We start from the raw sequence: 17,434 nt of genomic DNA, 5'->3' as shown, positions 1-17,434 counted from the left end.
TAAACCTGGCTAAGGGAGCCCATTAAACACCGTGAAATACAAACCCAAAATGCAAATAAACAGTGGCAGTCAACATAGATATAATTGGCCTGAGTTTGTGAAGCTGTGGTTTTTTTCTCAATAACTTGAAACTATTTTTTGTATGTTTTGATGTTATGCTAAAATTCCTTACTTAGAATTACCTCAGTAAATCCATAACTTATTGTAGACTAATTCAATTGAATTAAATAAAAATAGATTTAATAGCTCCTAGTATCTTATCTGTGTTTCCCGAATTTGTTGGCTATTATGTTACGTGTGGTCACTCACTTTGCAGCAGGTACTATTCTGCATAGAAAAGCACTCAAACCGGCAGCACGGCCCATTCTTAAATGAACTGACTCAGAAATGAGATAAAAGGGGGGACAAATTGATGTGCTAGCCATTTCTTTCTCATCACGGGACTCGATACTTGAGCAGAAGCAATGTAAGGGAAGAAAGATTTATTTGGGCTCACGGTTTAAAAGGGTACAGTCCACCAGGAGAGAGAAGACACAAGAGTCCATAGCAGGAGTGTGCAGCTGAAACACCTCATGCCACCAGGAAGCCAGGAGAGACAAGAAATGGGCCAGAGCTATAAGGCAAGAGTGCCTCCCCAAAATGACACAATCTCCTAGAGATTCTACAACTTCCCAAATCAGCTCTCTAAGCTGGCACCTGTAAGAAATTAATAATAATAATAATAATAATAATAATAATAATATAATGGTTAAATTTGAAAAGTGCTTTGATGCTCATTTAGAAATGAACAGAAAACACTATATGCCTGTTGTTACCCTCTCAACTCAACAAAAGAGGTTAGAGTAGAAAATTACTAACAGCACAGCTTGCCTAAGGACCTGCAGATGTGCTAAGGTCACATGGCTGGTCAACTTTAAAATAAACGGAATGTGAAGTGCAGAGATGAACACAGTCACAGTCTTTGTTGAAAATAGACAAATATAAGCAGCAAAGGAGATGAAAAACTTAGGGGAGAAAGATGGAACCCAGATGATGCACAAGACTGGATCCTCCTGGTTATTCAAACAAAGACTAAAGGGGAAAAGGGCCCTGCTTTGGGGTTGCAAAAGCTGTTCTCGATGCTCAGCGGGCCTGCCATTCTGGGCTGGTGCCTGGCTTTGCCAAGTGGCAAAAATGAATTGCCACACTTACACTACTCCAAGTCTACGGGGCTCTTATTATGAAGTGAGGGTCCATATTTCTCACACAAGAGAGTTCAAGCATATAAATCTGTAGAAACAATTTACGTGCAAACCCTAGCAGGAAGCTAACTCCTCGATTCTATTTTGATACAGCTAATGAAACACATGACTAATATTGATAGAGAAGCTGAGCTCCTGATACTGAACCTCTTATAACCTTGACCATCTTGTCATTTAAAAAAGAGGGTGTCACCCTGGTAGCCAGTCTTAAAGCAAAATGAATCCTCATTTTGGAAGTCTGCACTCAAGGAAAAAAAAAAGCATGACTAAATATCCAACTTCCTAGCTCAGTAGTCGTCTTTCCTGAGTAGAAAAGGCTCGGAGTGTTTTAATCCCCTTTTCCACGTGGAAGGGCTGGGGATGTCACCCACTGCCAGAGTGCTTGTCTAGTATGCCACAAAGGATGCTTGAGATGTCCCGGGGACAACGCGGTGAAACAACTGAGAGGAAAGGAAGGGGGCAAGCAAAAACAGAGGAGTACCCTACAATAGATGACGGCTAGACTAGCCCAGGGAAAGTGCATAGAGAGGAGGAGGAGTCTGTGCACGTAGTTTTGGGACAGAAGGGATGAAAGGAAGAAAAAAGGTGAGCAACTGCTCTGAGGATAACTGAAAGGTTGAGAAAAGATTGACGCACAGAATAAAGAGGGTTGGCTCAGTGGGAGAGCCTTGGTATGCAAGAAACCGAGTTCCACCCCCACAAGGGGGCAGAGGAGGGGAAACATGGCTTTGGCAACATGGAGAGATGAAGGGCACAGAAATTTGACGGGGTCAGTCAAAGATCTAGAGTGGGCAAAGTAAGGGTTTGGAGACAGGTGATCATCACCGACAAACCCCAATACGGAGTACCAAAGCAGTGTTGTTATAGGGAGGCGCAGCCACCCAGGAGATTCCCGCAGCGCTCTTCCGACCTTCGAAAGCCAACCAACCCTTCAACTAAAGGATGCAGGGGCCTGAAATCATCCTTCCAAGAAGCAGTCATAACCTTGGAGAAGGCCGGCTTCCCGCCCTGTCTGCAGAGCGGGCGAGCGCGCTCGCGAAGGCCCCGCCCCTCGGCGCCGCGCGAGCCTCCCCTGAGCGCCGCACTGCGGCTGCGCCGGCCGGGCGCGCGGAGGGGGGCGGGGACGCGGAAGGCGCGGCGGCCGGGGAGGCTGCGGCGGCGGCGGCGCGGTGAAGCGAGAGCCGACGCGCGGGGCGAGGGGACGCCCGACGGCGTCCGAGGGCGCGGTGGCGCGAGGCCTGAGGGAGGGGACGCGATGCTGGAGACCCTGCGCGAGCGGCTGCTGAGCGTACAGCAGGATTTCACCTCCGGGTGAGTACGCGGTGGGCGGCCGAAAGGGCTCCCCCACGCGCGTGGGCGCGGGGCTGCCGTCCGGTCGGCGCGCGGAGACAACGAACTTCCCGGTGTCCCGGCGGCGGCACCGAGTCACTTTGGTCGCAGCGGGAGGGATGCCCTCCTGCCCTGTCGCGGGGCAGCTCTGCTTGACGGGGCAGGATGGTCACGTGAGAGGCTGTGTCCTCTGCTCTGGAAGCCCGCCGGCCTACCCCGGGGCAGGACTCACGGGCCCCCGCCTTCCCCTCCTCTTTCAGCGGGGACACCGGGCCATTCGGCCCGATCCTTGACCACCCCTTCTCCGGCCTTCTCTGCCTTTACCCTGGTTTAACACCGTGACGGAGGAGCTGGGCCCAGAGGGACAGAACTGGAGCGGAGCTGTTCACACCCGGAGTTGCCTAAACTTTGGACGCCCCCGGGAACCTTTCGCAATCTCCTGGCTCTCGCCCTCTCTGAGCTTGGGTTAAGCTGGAATGTCACGGGATTCCGATGTGCTACAAAGTCGGGGAACTTGAGTGGGTACCAGGCTGCCTAAAGCACTATTGTAGGATTTTACCTCTTAACCTGACTGCGAGTTACCGGGTCTCTTGTCTCTGCTTACTGTACTGTAAGATAGTGATGGTGCTTATCTCGCTCGCAGTTTAATGGGACTATTAGTGGCTGTGTTAAATAGGCAGGAAGCACTGTTTGTATGGCTTTTCGTTTATAATTCCTTTTATTGCTTTACAAAAAGTCACGTTGTAAAGAATCTGCCATCCCTCTGGTTTGTTCAGGCTTTTGTTTTGAGACAGCGCCTCACAGATACTTTACCCTAGATCAGACTTGAACTGGTGGGAATACTCCCTGATTCAGCTGCCCCAATGCAACGTGATTTCAGGCATCCACCACCATCCCCCCCTGCTGGTCTGTCATATGTTTGGCGAATGTTCCTGATGTGAGGGCACCTTTGTCATAATGCTATACTTTAATAATTAATGGGAAAAATGACAGCCGATCTCCCATCTCGTGGAACAAAAAAACTGCTTTATACCATTTGCCTGTTGAATAGTAACAAGCTGTCAGATACTTGAAGGTGTCCAATGTATATAAAGCATTATTGATGATTTTAGTTTTGTGGTCTTGTCAATATCGATTATGGGCGCCTAAGGAATTATTCAGTGATGAGGTTTTTTCATGGTTGCTTTTTTTTTTTTAAATACAGGTTTAGGAAGAGTAACTTCTGGTTTTAAGTGTAAACTTTAAAAACTTTGGTGTATTGTTGTAATAACTTGCTTGTAGCACGAGAGTGGCCTTGACTAACACCCACTTGAATACTCTTCTGTTACTCCTTCAAGGAATTTTTGGGTGTCTCTGCAGTCCCTTTTGGTAGTTGCTAAGAGTGTAGATCACATGTATGTCTCAGAAGTCACCCCTGGGCTTGATGTTAGTTTAGGAGCGTGGATTCTGGATTGTACAGCCCCCAAAGGTTCAGAGTTTAGTTAGGGACAGAAGCTGAGGAGCTTCGGTTAGGACCCCTTGGAAATCGATGTCATAGCCTGGGGCCAGCTCAGTTAGACAAAATCCTGAGAAAATGTTGTTCTCTGTAGGATACTTAGCTGACAGACAGGTCAGCAGACTGCACCAGCATCTATTCCCCTGAAGGGAATGTAACAGACTTCAAGCTGTGTGTGTCTGCCAGTGAAAGGGCCTTGCTCCAACTGCTGAGGACCTCGGTTTCCTTCACATTCTTTATTGAGGGAACAACAAAACAACCACAACAGAATTCATCTTTCTAGCCCTCCCATGTTCCTGCCTGAGGGCTTATCTAGTCTGTTTTACATACTTGACCACTTTGGCCTTGGCTAAGAAACCAAGCACAGAAGTTGAGTACCTGTTTCTGTTGTAAACTGAGGGGTTCAGTTGAGCCATGGCAGTCACCTCCCAAGGCCATCAGAGTGATCCTGGTGTCCCTGCAGGACCCTTGGTAGGTAGAGCAAGTGTCCTCGCTCAATTTGCTCTGAGTTTGATGTGAGTCGCCTTGCTCCTAAGAGCTAGCAGGAGCCGTGTCTCTCAGATTTTATGCTCATTTCCGTTTCTGAAAATTTTATGTTGCAGGAGCCTTAACTCCAGGCAAATTCCCTTTTTAATTTCTCTTATCCATGTGTATGTGTGTCTCTGTGTATGTATATTATGTATGTGCAGGTGCCCGCAGAGGAGAGATGAGGACATGGGATCCCCTGGTACTGGAGTGACAGACAGTTGTGAGCTGCCATGTGGTTGCTGGGAACCAAACTCGAATCTTTGGAAGAACAGGTCTTCTTAACTGCTGAGACATTTCTCTATCCCCTTCCCCGAAATCGGGCTGCTTTACTGTTCTCCTAAGAGAAGGACACCTCAGTGAGTAAACCATGTCCATCCGATGTCCTCCGTGACTCTCAGGAAACTGTCATCTTGTGGAATTCAGCCGCTTCCCAAGTGCGGAAGCCTGATGCCAGCTGGCCCGGCTGACTGTAGGACCTCACCTGAGTATCCAGCCGCTCCCTGCCCCGCCTGCTGTGTTTTGTGCAGATGTAGTTGTGCTCAGCCTCCAGAGAGCGCTCCACCCCTGTCACCACATGGGAGGCCGAATCCCTCCAGGGTAAAGGCTTTCCAGATGTTGGGGAGACGTACCCACACCCCTATAGTAACACTTCACCTGTGCTCTGTAAGGAAGCTCAATAAACTCAATGGTTCCCCAGAGAGAACTTTGAGTATTCTGTCTTGGTTTGTCATTGGGACCCTAGGGACAGGAAAATGTCTCCCCAAGGGGAGGAAGCTACAAGAGGCCACCATATCTACATTCCATTCAATGTAATGGGAAATGCAATGTACAGTGATAATTGTTACAGACTAGATAGAGGTTATATATAGATCGTCGGAGGACTCTAGGTTGTCCTTAGGTTTCTAGACTCTATTCTTTTTTTTTCAGTGCCAGGAATAGAATCCAGTGCCTCACACATGCCAGTCGAGTGCTTCACTGACAAGCACCGTCCCGCACCCCTTGTGGCCTTTCCTCTTAAACTTTTATCTGTGGTTCCAGCACAAACATAGTGTTGTGATTATAGTATGTTCTTTCCCTCTAAGCAGGGGGACCCAAAAGCCTTGGTACTGGGTCTCATGTAGAGTTCTTTTTCCTGAGTTCTGTTTTCATTTGACTTGGTTCTGAGGAGCTATTTTAGGGATTTATTTATTCATTTTATGTATATAAGTTAACTATAGCTGTCTTCAGACACACCAGAAGAGGGCATCTATCCCATTACATATGGTTGTGAGCCACCTTGTGGTTTCTGGGAACTGAACTCAGGACCTCTGGAAGAGCAGTCTCAGTGCTTTCACAGCTGAGCCATCTCTCTGTCCCTCCGTTCTTTTTTTGAGAGACTGGATTGCCTCTGTGGGAAACCACTGAAAGTACATATTTCGATGGTTTTGTTTTTCTTTTTAACTTTTGAGCAGTTATGAACAAACGCATAGGTATTAGGATATAAAGCCCTCTGAGGAACTGGACCACAGATTCCCTGGAGGTTTATGGCTTATATAGTAGATGCTCCTGCTTGCTGTTTGTCATGCTTCCAAGGGCACCACTGCCCCCATTCTCCTCCTGTTCAATATCTTTGTTCTTTTCTTCTCTTCCATAGGTTTAAGTTGCTCGAAAAGTATCTAAAAATTTAATTTAGTGTGGTCTGTAGGCAAAGCTTTGCTTGCGATGTTGACTTTTCTAGGATTTCAACTCCTTATTTCCCAGGTTCTGAGAATGGAACCCAGGACCTGTGGTAGGCAGGCAGTCTGAAACTGAGTTACTCCTGCAGCTGATCCACCACCCTCCTTCCCTCCCTCTATTTAAGTAGTATGTGTAAGTGAAGTGTGTGTGTATGTGTGTGCAGGGGCATGTACCGTATATGTAGAGACAATAGTTAGTACCAGGTGCCTTCCTCTTTTGCATTCCAGTTTAATTTTTATTTTTTAGATTCGTTTGTTTTATGTGTGAATGTGTATGCGCATGCATATATGTGCAACATGCCCTTTTTATGTCATAGGCGCTTTAAAAATGTATGAGAGAACATTTGCTCCGGTTTGCAGAGTATATATGAAGACATGTATATGAAGAAATGCAGATGAATCTCAGCTATCAGAGTTACAGACGCAGTCTCTGCCCTGGGGGGGGGGGGGGGGGCGGGTCACGAAAAGCTGACTGTTAAAAGACACCAGTGATGTGCTGGTGTCAGCACAAGTACATGATGTGGGTAAACCCATGAAGGCTTCTACAGTGCTCTTTGAGAATAAGGATGGACTGATAGGTTTCAGTGAGGGCATTGGAGAAGTGGAAACTCTTATAGGAGGAATAGCTGGAAAGGAAGTTCAGGACCTAGAAATAGTTTCTCATGCTTTGTTTAATCTATTAAATATGTCCTGTGCTTGCTTTGTGTTAGGCCCTATTTTGGCCCTACAGCACAGACAAGCTAGGAAGTCAGGGCATCTTCCATCCTAGTGGCAGTGGATAGACTATCTAGACTGTCATAGCTGCTGTGCTGACAGAATGAGGGATAGGCCTCCATGCATTTCTGTGTTTGCTGTTAGGGATGGGGAACAGAAGTTACACTGGTAAGTGTGGGCCGGGAGGAGCTGGTGAGTCTGGCAGACTTAGAAGAGGACGGGCAATGGCGGGCGGTGGTTGAGCTGTTAGCAGTGAGATGAAGGGTGTAGACATTGTGAAGGTTAGTTTCCTTTCTACATGCAGGATGGTGGGTACCAACATAAAGGAATATGAAAAGACTTGAGGGGGCGGGGCCAGTTGACAGTGATTTCATGATCTGGACATGCAAGAAGCTATTAGAAACTGAAGATACCCTCAGGAGACGGGTCAGAACGGAAGCAGTGTGTTTGGGGTACGTTAGGGCAAAGGCAGTTTGAACCTATATTTCCTTTTCTGAGTATGAGCCACTTCACTTTGGTGTGAATTTCTCAGACTACAGAGCTTAAAGGGTCATATACACTTTTAAGTGTGATGGTTTTTCTTTGAGAGTCACCCCTGTGTGTGTGTGTGCATGTGTCTGACTCTGTCTCTCTGTCTCTGTCTCTCTCTCTCTTTGTGCCACACACAGAATAAGAGAGAGATGTAAAAGTATAACAGATTTGATTTTGATTTGTGGAATTTAAAGGTGGAATGACAGAAGGTGAATGTGGTTAAATAATTGCATCTTATGACCAAAGATGCTAACTTTCCGGGTTTGCGGCTTTTCAAAGCAACCATCATCCCCTCTGCTACTGTAGACAAGGTAGGAGTTGATGGGCTCACGAGTGAAATGCTGTCCATGCAGGCCTGTGCACCCGAGCCAGCTCGCAGATCTGATTGTCACTGTAGTTCACTGTAGTGCTCCACACAAGTCTCTTCCTCTTTTTACAACAGTTTTTGAAATTACTTCCATTTCACAGTAAGAACCCTGCTTTCTAGTGTCTTTAGAACTTGAAGAGATAAATGTGCTGGTGTCAAACTAACATGTCTGGAGCCTTTAAAAATATATTTACTGAGCACTTATAACAAATATGAGGTTTGGTGCTTCGAACTGGAAAGTATGCGTTAATTTATTTAGTAGGAAAGTCCCTGTGTTAGTATTCTTGCACACCGTCCTGAGAGCGTGTGGTTTGGAGAGAAGACTGAGAACAGGGTGGGAAACCCATCCATAGGAACTGACACACTGGGGGGCTCTATGGTTTTTCACCCTGGCTCAGTAATATGCATAGCTTTTCACTGTGTGTGTGGTTAGTGAGTCCGTGTTCGTGTGAGTGCATATGAGTGCTTATGGAGACTAGAGGCCATGCTGGGTTGTTTGTTTTTCTAAATCACTTTCTACCTTGCTTTGGTTTTTGAGACAGGGTCTGTGCTTGAGCCTGGGGCCCATCAGCTCCACCAGGCTGGTTAGCCTCTGAGCTCCGGAGAGCTGCCTGCCCCTGCTCCTGAGTGCAGGCATTGCAGATGCTGCCCTGGCTTTTACAGGATTCTGGGGATCTGAACTCAGGTCCTCAAGGTTGTCCTGATGGAGTTCTGCAAAGTAAGCTGTCTCAGTCCTACTTTTCAGCTTTCTTGTTAGTGATAAGCTTTTGTTTTTATCAAGTAATAATCATACTTTCCATTTGAGTTAGGCCTGTATTTTCTCAGATTGCCCCCAGATCATATTAGAATTTTTACTTAATTGTTGGCAAAGCTGTATGGTTGGATAAAATACTAGTATTTTATATTCAAAGAAACTTGGGAGTTCACCTGACTAAGTGTTTTCTTCCCAGTGTCTGTGACACTGGGGACTATGACGTAGACTGTGTTGGTTTATAGCTCAGAATTTTTATAGAAATGTAAGTTGCTCCGTGTGAAGATGCTGGACTACTTCCTGAGCTCTTCCCAGTCTCAAGAGTGTTCTTAGAAAGGAACTGCTTGTCTTTTTTTTCCTTAAGAGGAATAATATATATATATATATATTCAATTTTGTATTTCTTATCTAAAAATAAGACTATTAGAGCCAGGTATGGTGGTGCATGCCTTTAATCCTAGCACTCAGGCAGCAGAGGTATGTGGATCTTTGTAAGTTTGAGGCCAGTCTGGTCTAGTAAGTTCCAGGAGAGCCAGGGAGACATACACAGTGAGAGCGTGTCTTTGAAAAACAGACAAATAAAAACGAATGTAAAAAAAGAAAGAGAGACAGAGAGAGAAATAAATAAATAAATAAATAAATAAATTGATAGTAGTTGTTGTGTTTTATAAAAAGAAGAGTCAGGATACATTTTGTAGAGCCAGGTATAGTGAGTGAGGTAGGAGGGGTGCCTCTGCAGGCTCATGCTCCCCCCCCCCATCCCCCAGGTACCAGCCACATAAGTTTAGTTAGCACATTGGAAGCACAGTTAAGAAGGGAGGAGAGAGAGAGAGGTGAGGGGGGGAAGAAGAAAGAGGAGGAGGAGGAAGAGGAGGAGAGGCTAGCCAGGAGGAAGAAGAAGAGGAGAGGCCAGCCAGGAACATGTGGAGAGAGAAGCCGGGAGGCGGAAGGGGAGAGAAGGAGAAAAGAGTTAGAGAGAGAAAAAGGCAGAGAAAGTAAGAGAGTAAGGTGGAGCCAAACAGCCCCTTTTATATCAAGCCTGGTCTACTTGGTCACAGCCTGGCAACTGTTGGGCGAAGCTTAGAAGGAATGCCAACAGTTGTAAGCCCTCATCTTTTTCTTTGCTAAACTTTTTCTTGTCCCCTTGGATTTTATTCTAAAGTTTGGTACATTGGTAGGTCTTTAGAATGTATGATGAGAAAAGATTATTTAAAGACTTTCTATTGTTAGAAAAAAAAATTCAGTCTGCAGGGGTTGGCTTCTCTTTCTGTCACAGTCAGTCCTACAGATGTGCTGTCCCTCTCGCGCGGCGATGCATCCACTAGCTTGGATGTTACGTAAATGTGCTGCCACAGTCAGGACTAACCAAATTAGCACTGATTCATTGATGTTATCAGTTACTTAGTCCATAATCAGATTCCCTTGCTTTTTAGAAATGCCTTTTTACAGCTGATTTACCCAAATCCAGATCACATAAGTTCCACCTATTACATTTAGTTAGAGACCAATTTTTGAGACAGATGGTTGTTAAGGAGCCGCATGGGGATGCTCTTACTGAATCTTACAGCATTTTATTTCCATTCTCTGTAATAATCTCTCTTTACCTTTTATCCCAAATCAGTTGGGGTTTTTTGGGGGGGGGTCTTTTATGGGTTAGACAGAAAACTCAAATTTAAGAAATTAAAACTCTAGAACTATATTTGAGATACCAACATAGATAGATGCTGTGCAGACTGCCTTAGCAGTATCTTCTGAACTCAACTGTAAACATAATGCTACTTGAGTGGAACTGTAAATTGTCACAACTTAATGCCTTTCTGAGATTGGAGTGAGCATGGTAGAACTTGGCTTTTACCTGCGAACACTTTTATTGCTTCCGGGACAGCTAGGACTTACGTAATTAAGCGTGGCTAGAAAATGTACAAATTATTTCTGTAGCAACAGATTGCTGATTCTTTCGAACGTTGTAATTTTGGGGGTAGGACATGGGCTAAAACGCCTACAGGGTTGAAAATCTCTTGGCTTGTTAAAAGTATATTTTATATTTCTTTCTTTCTAGGCTGAAGACTTTAAGTGATAAGTCAAGAGAAGCAAAAGTGAAAGGCAAACCCAGGTGAGCCACGCCACGAGCGTTAGTTGCGTGACTTGGATTGTATATGACGTTCGGTTAAGACTGTAAGAAATTTGTTTTATAGACTTTGGGTCTGTAAAACACACAGTTCATCTGACCACACAAAAAATATTGATTCTTTCTAAATATTGTAACACATGGAAATTACATAGTAAACTTGTGAAGTGATTGAAAAGCTGAACTGTAATCCTGACAGTCCGTAGTTACTGCTGCTCATAATTAGTGTGTTAAGATCAGAACACAAACCCTGGACTTCTGAAAAGCAAGTTAATACTGAAACAGCTCCACAAGGGAATCCCTGTAGATGGATTACTGGTTTTATAGGCAAACACTAGAATTGTGGAAAGTGTATGACCCAGTTCAATTTCAGCTGTAAAGAATGAGCTGTGATCCAGCATATTTATATTCTTTATCTAACATATAAAGAGATGTATTATATGCAAGAGACAATCTGCCTGACAAAATAATATTGTTATGTTGTGGTACGTCACTTCTGAAGTAGTATACTTTCCCAAAAGTTTAAGTGAATTGTACGTTGGTATTCTGGGTTGCTTGGGAAAGCGAGGCACTGCAGCATGAGTTTAGGTTTCTTGAGCAGCAGAGGGAGGGTCATCCTCTCAAAGACTGAACATTGGCAGCTGCCCAGAAGTGCCTTGTATTGTTGCATAAAAAGAACTTTTAGCAAGTCAAGTCAAGATCTCTTATCTGATCTAGGGGTTGTCTTGAAGGAACCATCACCTAAACCAACTCTCAGTCATAGGAGACTTCCTGATTTGCTAGGCATGTCAAAGGCTCTAAGAATCCTTCAAAGGAGCAACCCCATAAACTCTCGGATAACAATCACTGACACAAGGCTACTTCACAGTCTAGGGGCCAGCACTTTGGATTCATGCCAGGTTCTATGGTTCTGCTAAAATTCTGCATACCTGTCGTTATTTGCATGCCTGCTGGCGTAACTTTATGTGCGCTACTCGCGTGTAGGTGCCCACAGAGGCCAGAGGAGGCTGCCAGGTCCCTTAGAATTAGTATTACAGGCAGTTGTGGGCTGCTTGCTGTGGTCCTGAGCACTGAACGAGTCCTCTGCAAGAACAGCTTGAGCCTCTTCATTAGTGGCTTTAATCTTTTTTTAAAATTATGCATATAGGTGTTTTGCTCACAAGAGTGTCTTCTATAGAGGCTAGCAGAGAGTGTTGGGTCCCTGGGACTGGAGTTACAAATGGTTGTGAGCAGTCGTGTGGATGCTAGAAGTTGAACCCAGGTCCTCTGGAAGAACAGACGGTCTCGCTCTCTCTCTTTTAAAAAAATATTTCTTTATTTAATGTATGCGAGTACACTGTCGCTGTCTTCAGACACCAGAAGAGGGCATTGGACCCCATTACAAGATAGTTGAGCCACCTTGTGGTTGCTGGGAATTGAACCCAGGCCCTCTGGAAGAGCAGTCAGTTCAGTTCTCTTAACTGCTGAGCCACTGCTCCAGCTCCTCATTAGTGGCTTTCAAATTATTTACATAATAATTGGCAGTGCCAGAATTCCTGTGTGTAACAGATCTTTAAAGCTGTGGCTCTGCAGCAGCTCTAATGAACGTTTCTCTTGGCAGGACTGCTCCACGCTTACCGAAGTACTCTGCTGGACTAGAATTACTTAGCAGGTAATATTTTCCTTCAGAGAAGAGTTGTGCTTTTAATGTTTGTTGAAATACTTTACACTTGTACAGTTAAAATGCCTAAATATGATGCTAATGTCATGACTGGCATTATCTGGCAACAACTGTTGGCTGTTTTCCTTGGAGGCTTCTTATTCACTGCTCAGTACAAAGGCCATCAGAGGTTGGATAGGTAACCACTATTGTTTTTACTTGTGATGACTCTAAATTAGAGAACAGTTTGTTTTTTGTTTGTTTGTTTGTTTGTTTTAAAGACAGGGTTTTAAAGCCCAGGGTAGGGTTGTGTTCTGTGTAGCAGATGACCACTTTGAACTTCCTGATCCCCCTGCCTCCGCCTCCTGAGTATTGGGATTACAGGCATGTGCCACCAGGTCTGATTTATTAGTACTGGAAATCAAGCCCAGGACTTTGTGGCTTTGTTTAGGAACGTACTCTATGATCTTAATTTTATACCACTTATTTCTCAAACCATTTCTATTGACATGGTAATAATAAGATAATAGCTTTGTTTAGACATGAAACAAAAGCTTAAGCAACAAGAGGGGAAAATGGGTAAATATAATGAAAATTAAGCATTTTTCTTGTTATTGTTGTTCACAAAAAACACCATCAAGAAAGCTAAACAAAAACCCACAGGAAAAGAAAATATTGTATATTGTTTGATTAATGAAGGACTAGCATCTATAGTATGCAAAGAACATCTATAACTCAGCAATAAAAATGTGGCCCAGCGAAGAAACAGAAGATTGGAATAGACATCTCTGAGTGAAGATGCACAGCTGGCTGATAAGAACATGAAAAAGATGCTCAGTGTTGTTATCATCATTAAAGTAGTACAGATGAAACCAGCAATCGAAACCACTTCATGTATGTTAGCATCTCCATCTAGAGAGGTATACTGTACCAATGTGGCAAGGGCCTATGTGAGGTCACATCTCTTTTTTCCCAGAGGAAGGGTCCCTCTGCATAGCTCTGAACTCTGTAGAAGAGGCTGGCCTCAAACTGCATCTAGGTTCTTATGCTAGGCAGGCTAACACTGAGCTATGTACCCAGCCTGTTTGCACACGACCTGTTTCAACCACAGCAAGGTCATCATATATGTGGTTGCTCTTGAATATTTTACTCTGACAATTTAAAAAAAATAAATAATGAAAAAAAATAATGAAAGGGGAAAGAAATTATGGGAAATCAGATGCTGGCCTTTTAAATGTGCTTAACGTCTCTGATGTGACTGTGAAGGACTTGCAGTATGGCTTCCTCTGTGTCTCCCTGCTCAGACACAGTAACTAGTAACCAAATCTCTGATAACTGCCAGACAAGTTCCTTATTACCTGTCCTCCCTCTGCATAAGCTGCTTCAAGGAACAAGTGTCATGGCCATGGCAGCGGGCCCTGGGGCCCCTGGGTATGGGCAGCTGTTCCATTAATAAAACCAGATAGACCGAATTGAGCTGGGTTTCCATCCAGACCTTCCCCTCAGTTAGCAAGCTGCCAGACAGGTTTCAGGGTACACCTTGTGTCAGTGCAAGTGGGTGGAGGTAGGGAGGTGGACTCCTGGCGCTGCCTGGTCTCTCATCTGTCCTCTTTGTCCTCTCAGTAAGAACTTTGTGTGTGTGCGTGCTCTTGAAGGTCAGGGCCCTCAGGTGCCCGCCCTTTTGTTTTGCTTTGTTTTGTTTTTTGAGACAGGGTGTCCCTGGCCTGGAACCTGCCAGGTAGGCTAGACTGATTGGCTAATGAACTTCAGGGACCTGCCTGATGCCATTCGAACAACACAGACATTACAGGTGGCCACCGTGTGACTCACCTCTCCCCCTAGTGTATTACAGGTTTTTAAGAATCAGCCTTTCAGATCCCTAGTACAGCTTTATAAGGCAGTTTTTCTTGTCCAGCACAGAAGTTGCTTATATGTTAATCTGCTTATGGACTCTTCCACTAGGTCTGCCATGGTACATAGAGAATATGTCCAGTAATTATTTGAATGAATTACTGCATTATGAGAATATTTTTCCTTTCATTTTTTTTTTCTATCATTGACTTAAAGAAATGTGAAAGCAAAAAATTTGATTGAGTGTCTAGCCAGGGTCTTTCCTTGTAAAGCTGTAAAGTTACCCTGCACTAAAAGTGGAGCTGCGTTTCAGGGCTGCGTGAGCATTTGCTTTCACAGGTCGTCTTGATTAGGTTGGCACATCTGTGGGCACATCTGTGAGGGCATCGTCTTGATTATACTAATTGATTAAAGACATGCCCATTGAGAGTGGCACCATTCCCTGGCCGTGGATCCTCTCAGGAATGAGTTTTTGAATGTTGTAACTGACAGTTAAGACCCATGAAAGGCTAAGTAGTATGTCTTCATAGTCATTGTAGTAGACTGTCTACCTTTCTCCAGCCTTGCCCAATAACATAATAGCCTCCTTGTAGAAAAAATGGTAGCTGGGCATGGTGACTCACTCCTTTAATCCCAGCACTCGGGAGGCAGAGGCAGGCAGATTTCTGAGTTTGAGGCCAGCCTGGTCTACAGAGTTCCAGGACAGCCAGGGCTACACAGAGAAACCCTGTCTCGAAAAACCAAAAAGAAAAAAGAAAATGGTCAGGTGTAGTGGTCCAGAGTCACCTGGAAAAGAAGTCTCAAGAATGGACTGTCTAAATTAGGTTTGCCCGTGGGCACGTCTGTGGGGACCTTGTCTTGATTATGTGAATCGGTGTGGGAAGGCACACTCACTGTGGAGAACCTGACTGGGAATCTTAGGCTCTGTGAGCGTGAAGGGCTGAGTACCTCCTGTGTGGCTGCTGTTGGCGCTGGACTGTGGATGCAGTGTGACTCTCTGCTTCAAGCTCCTACAGTCTCCATTTCCCCAAAGTAGTGCGCTGGAACCTGGAATTATGAACGAAATAAACCTTTTGCCCTCAAAGTTGATGTTGTCAGATGTATTATCGTAGCAGCAAGAAGAGAAAGTAAGACATCAGTTAATCTGTGTCATTCCTTAGGGAATGACAAATCAGCAGAAAAGTGACAGACTTCGTTGGTGTGAGAGGGTGGTACAGAACATAAGGAGAGAAGCCTGTGAATGCTAGTAGAAAGGAAATGAGGGGGTCGGGATCAGGAGTTTAAATGCTAAGCAGTGTTTAATTGGCTCTTTTCTGCTGGTGAGAAAGTGATGGTCAGCCTGCCGTGAAGCCTTGGATCTGAAATCAGTGTGCTCATTCTTTACACGGCAGACACTGCAGACGTTGAGTAAGTTTAAGTTCCCTGTGTTCACTACTGACACGGCAGAGGTGGAAGAGCATAATTCATCTCGGCAACTCTGGTACCTCACGGTGCCTGGCATTCAATAAACACTTGCTGATTCTAATTGATACTTACAGTTAGATGCACCAGAGGAAAAGAACATCAAGCCTTTTGTTAGTTGGCGGTGACAGTAGGGCTGTATTAATTATGTAATGTTGTACAATGCTTTTCATTACATGTGGATACTGGTAACAGTTGATGGGATTATCAGATTGGCTTCCCTATCAAAATTCAACAGGGCAGTGTCTCTGGGACTTTGAAGACAGCTACAATGAATTCACAAAATATGTATGTTTGTTCAGATGACTTTTTCTAACTCTATAGCTTCTTTGTGGGTTTCACATTATACACACCAGTCTTTCTCATCTCCCCATCCAGTCTCCTCATACCTGCCTTTACCCTTGCAACCTTCCCCCCAAAATAAAAACAAACAAAACAAAAAAGGAGACAAAACACCTCATTGTGGAAGCTGCACTACATCACAGTGTGTCTCTCAGTATGTCCGTCTGTCCATACACCTTCACTTGCTAATGTTTATTGCATTGAGTCCTTGGACTGGTTAGAGGTGACACCATCAGTATTGGATCCTCACTGGGACTCCTCTCAGTTCCTGTTGTTGTCCTGTGTCATGGAGATCCTGCAGCTTTGGATCAGCAGGACTGGCCCTTTTCGAGTGTCCCAGCCATTCACAGATGACACAGATTTTGAAGTGGGCCAACACAAAGCCCTGGATCTGGCCAGGGGAGGTGGCTGAGCCGGTCATCAGGATGGCCTTCCTTTATCCACACCACCAGGGTGAGCTCTGCAGCACAGCTCTACCTACCCCAGCAGCAGCAGGAGGGAGGGTCAGCTCTTCTGCTCACACCCTCAGCGCTGGATCCCTGGTACCTCCACCATCAGGGCCAGCTCTGCTGTGTTGCCCAGGTGAGATGCAGCCCCCCAACCCCAAGTGGTACAGCCAGTGAGGGGGCAGGGCTAGCTCACCTGCTCCCATGCCCTTGGAGCCAGCTCTCCCGACTACCCGCCACAGGTGTTGAGGCAGGAGGGAGAAGGGCATCACCCCTTCCCACCCATAGCACCTCACACATGGTGGGGCCAGCTCTCCTGAGCTTGCGCTCTGCTCCCTGGGCTGGCTCACCTTGACCCTTCCACCAGGGCTTGCTCTCCTGAGTACTGCAGCTGGCAAGGGCAGATAAGTTTGATAGAATTTTAGATAGAATGGAAAATCAAGTTCTCTCTCAGCAGCCATATAGATAATATTGTGTTTAGAAATTGTGTCTTAAACCTTTTCATTTTTAGGGCTAGATGGCTGATCAGGTACTTGCTGGATAAGCCCAGCAACCTGAGTCTGGTTCCCAGAGCCCATGTAAAAGTGGAAGGAAACCTGTCCCACAGAGTTGACCTTGGACCTCCACACATGTGCCACGGCATGCTCTCCCATGATGCATACTCACACACAGTAATAACAATAGTAATAATTAAAATTGGAAATTTTATTTTGAGATGATTTCAGCTTTATGAAAACATGACAAAATTAGAGCAAGAAATTCTTCCCAGTGTTTGCATTTTGTATAATTGGAGCATGATGATCAAACCGGAAAATTAATGTTGTGTTACTGCAAACAGATTTATCCGGACGTTGTCACTTACTGATGCCTTCCTTCTGTCTCTAGGACAGAGCATA

At 45.1% G+C, this 17,434-nt stretch overlaps 1 protein-coding gene across 1 annotated transcript in view; it reads left to right on the top strand.

Moving 5' to 3' along the window:
• Positions 1 to 2,372: 2,372 nt before the first annotated feature.
• The window catches only part of Dtnbp1 (dystrobrevin binding protein 1), an 80,018-nt gene continuing 64,956 nt past the window's right edge, over positions 2,373 to 17,434 (top strand). The window contains exons 1-3 of the mRNA NM_025772.4: positions 2,373 to 2,552; positions 10,731 to 10,784; positions 12,400 to 12,450. Coding sequence (NP_080048.2) covers positions 2,497 to 2,552; positions 10,731 to 10,784; positions 12,400 to 12,450 — 161 coding nt within the window. The 5' untranslated portion in view covers positions 2,373 to 2,496. The remainder of the gene's footprint in view (positions 2,553 to 10,730; positions 10,785 to 12,399; positions 12,451 to 17,434) is intronic.

This window comes from Mus musculus, chromosome 13 (assembly GCF_000001635.26).
Source record: "Mus musculus strain C57BL/6J chromosome 13, GRCm38.p6 C57BL/6J".
NCBI classification, from domain to species: Eukaryota; Metazoa; Chordata; class Mammalia; order Rodentia; family Muridae; genus Mus; species Mus musculus.
This window is presented reverse-complemented; position numbering and strand designations above follow the sequence as displayed.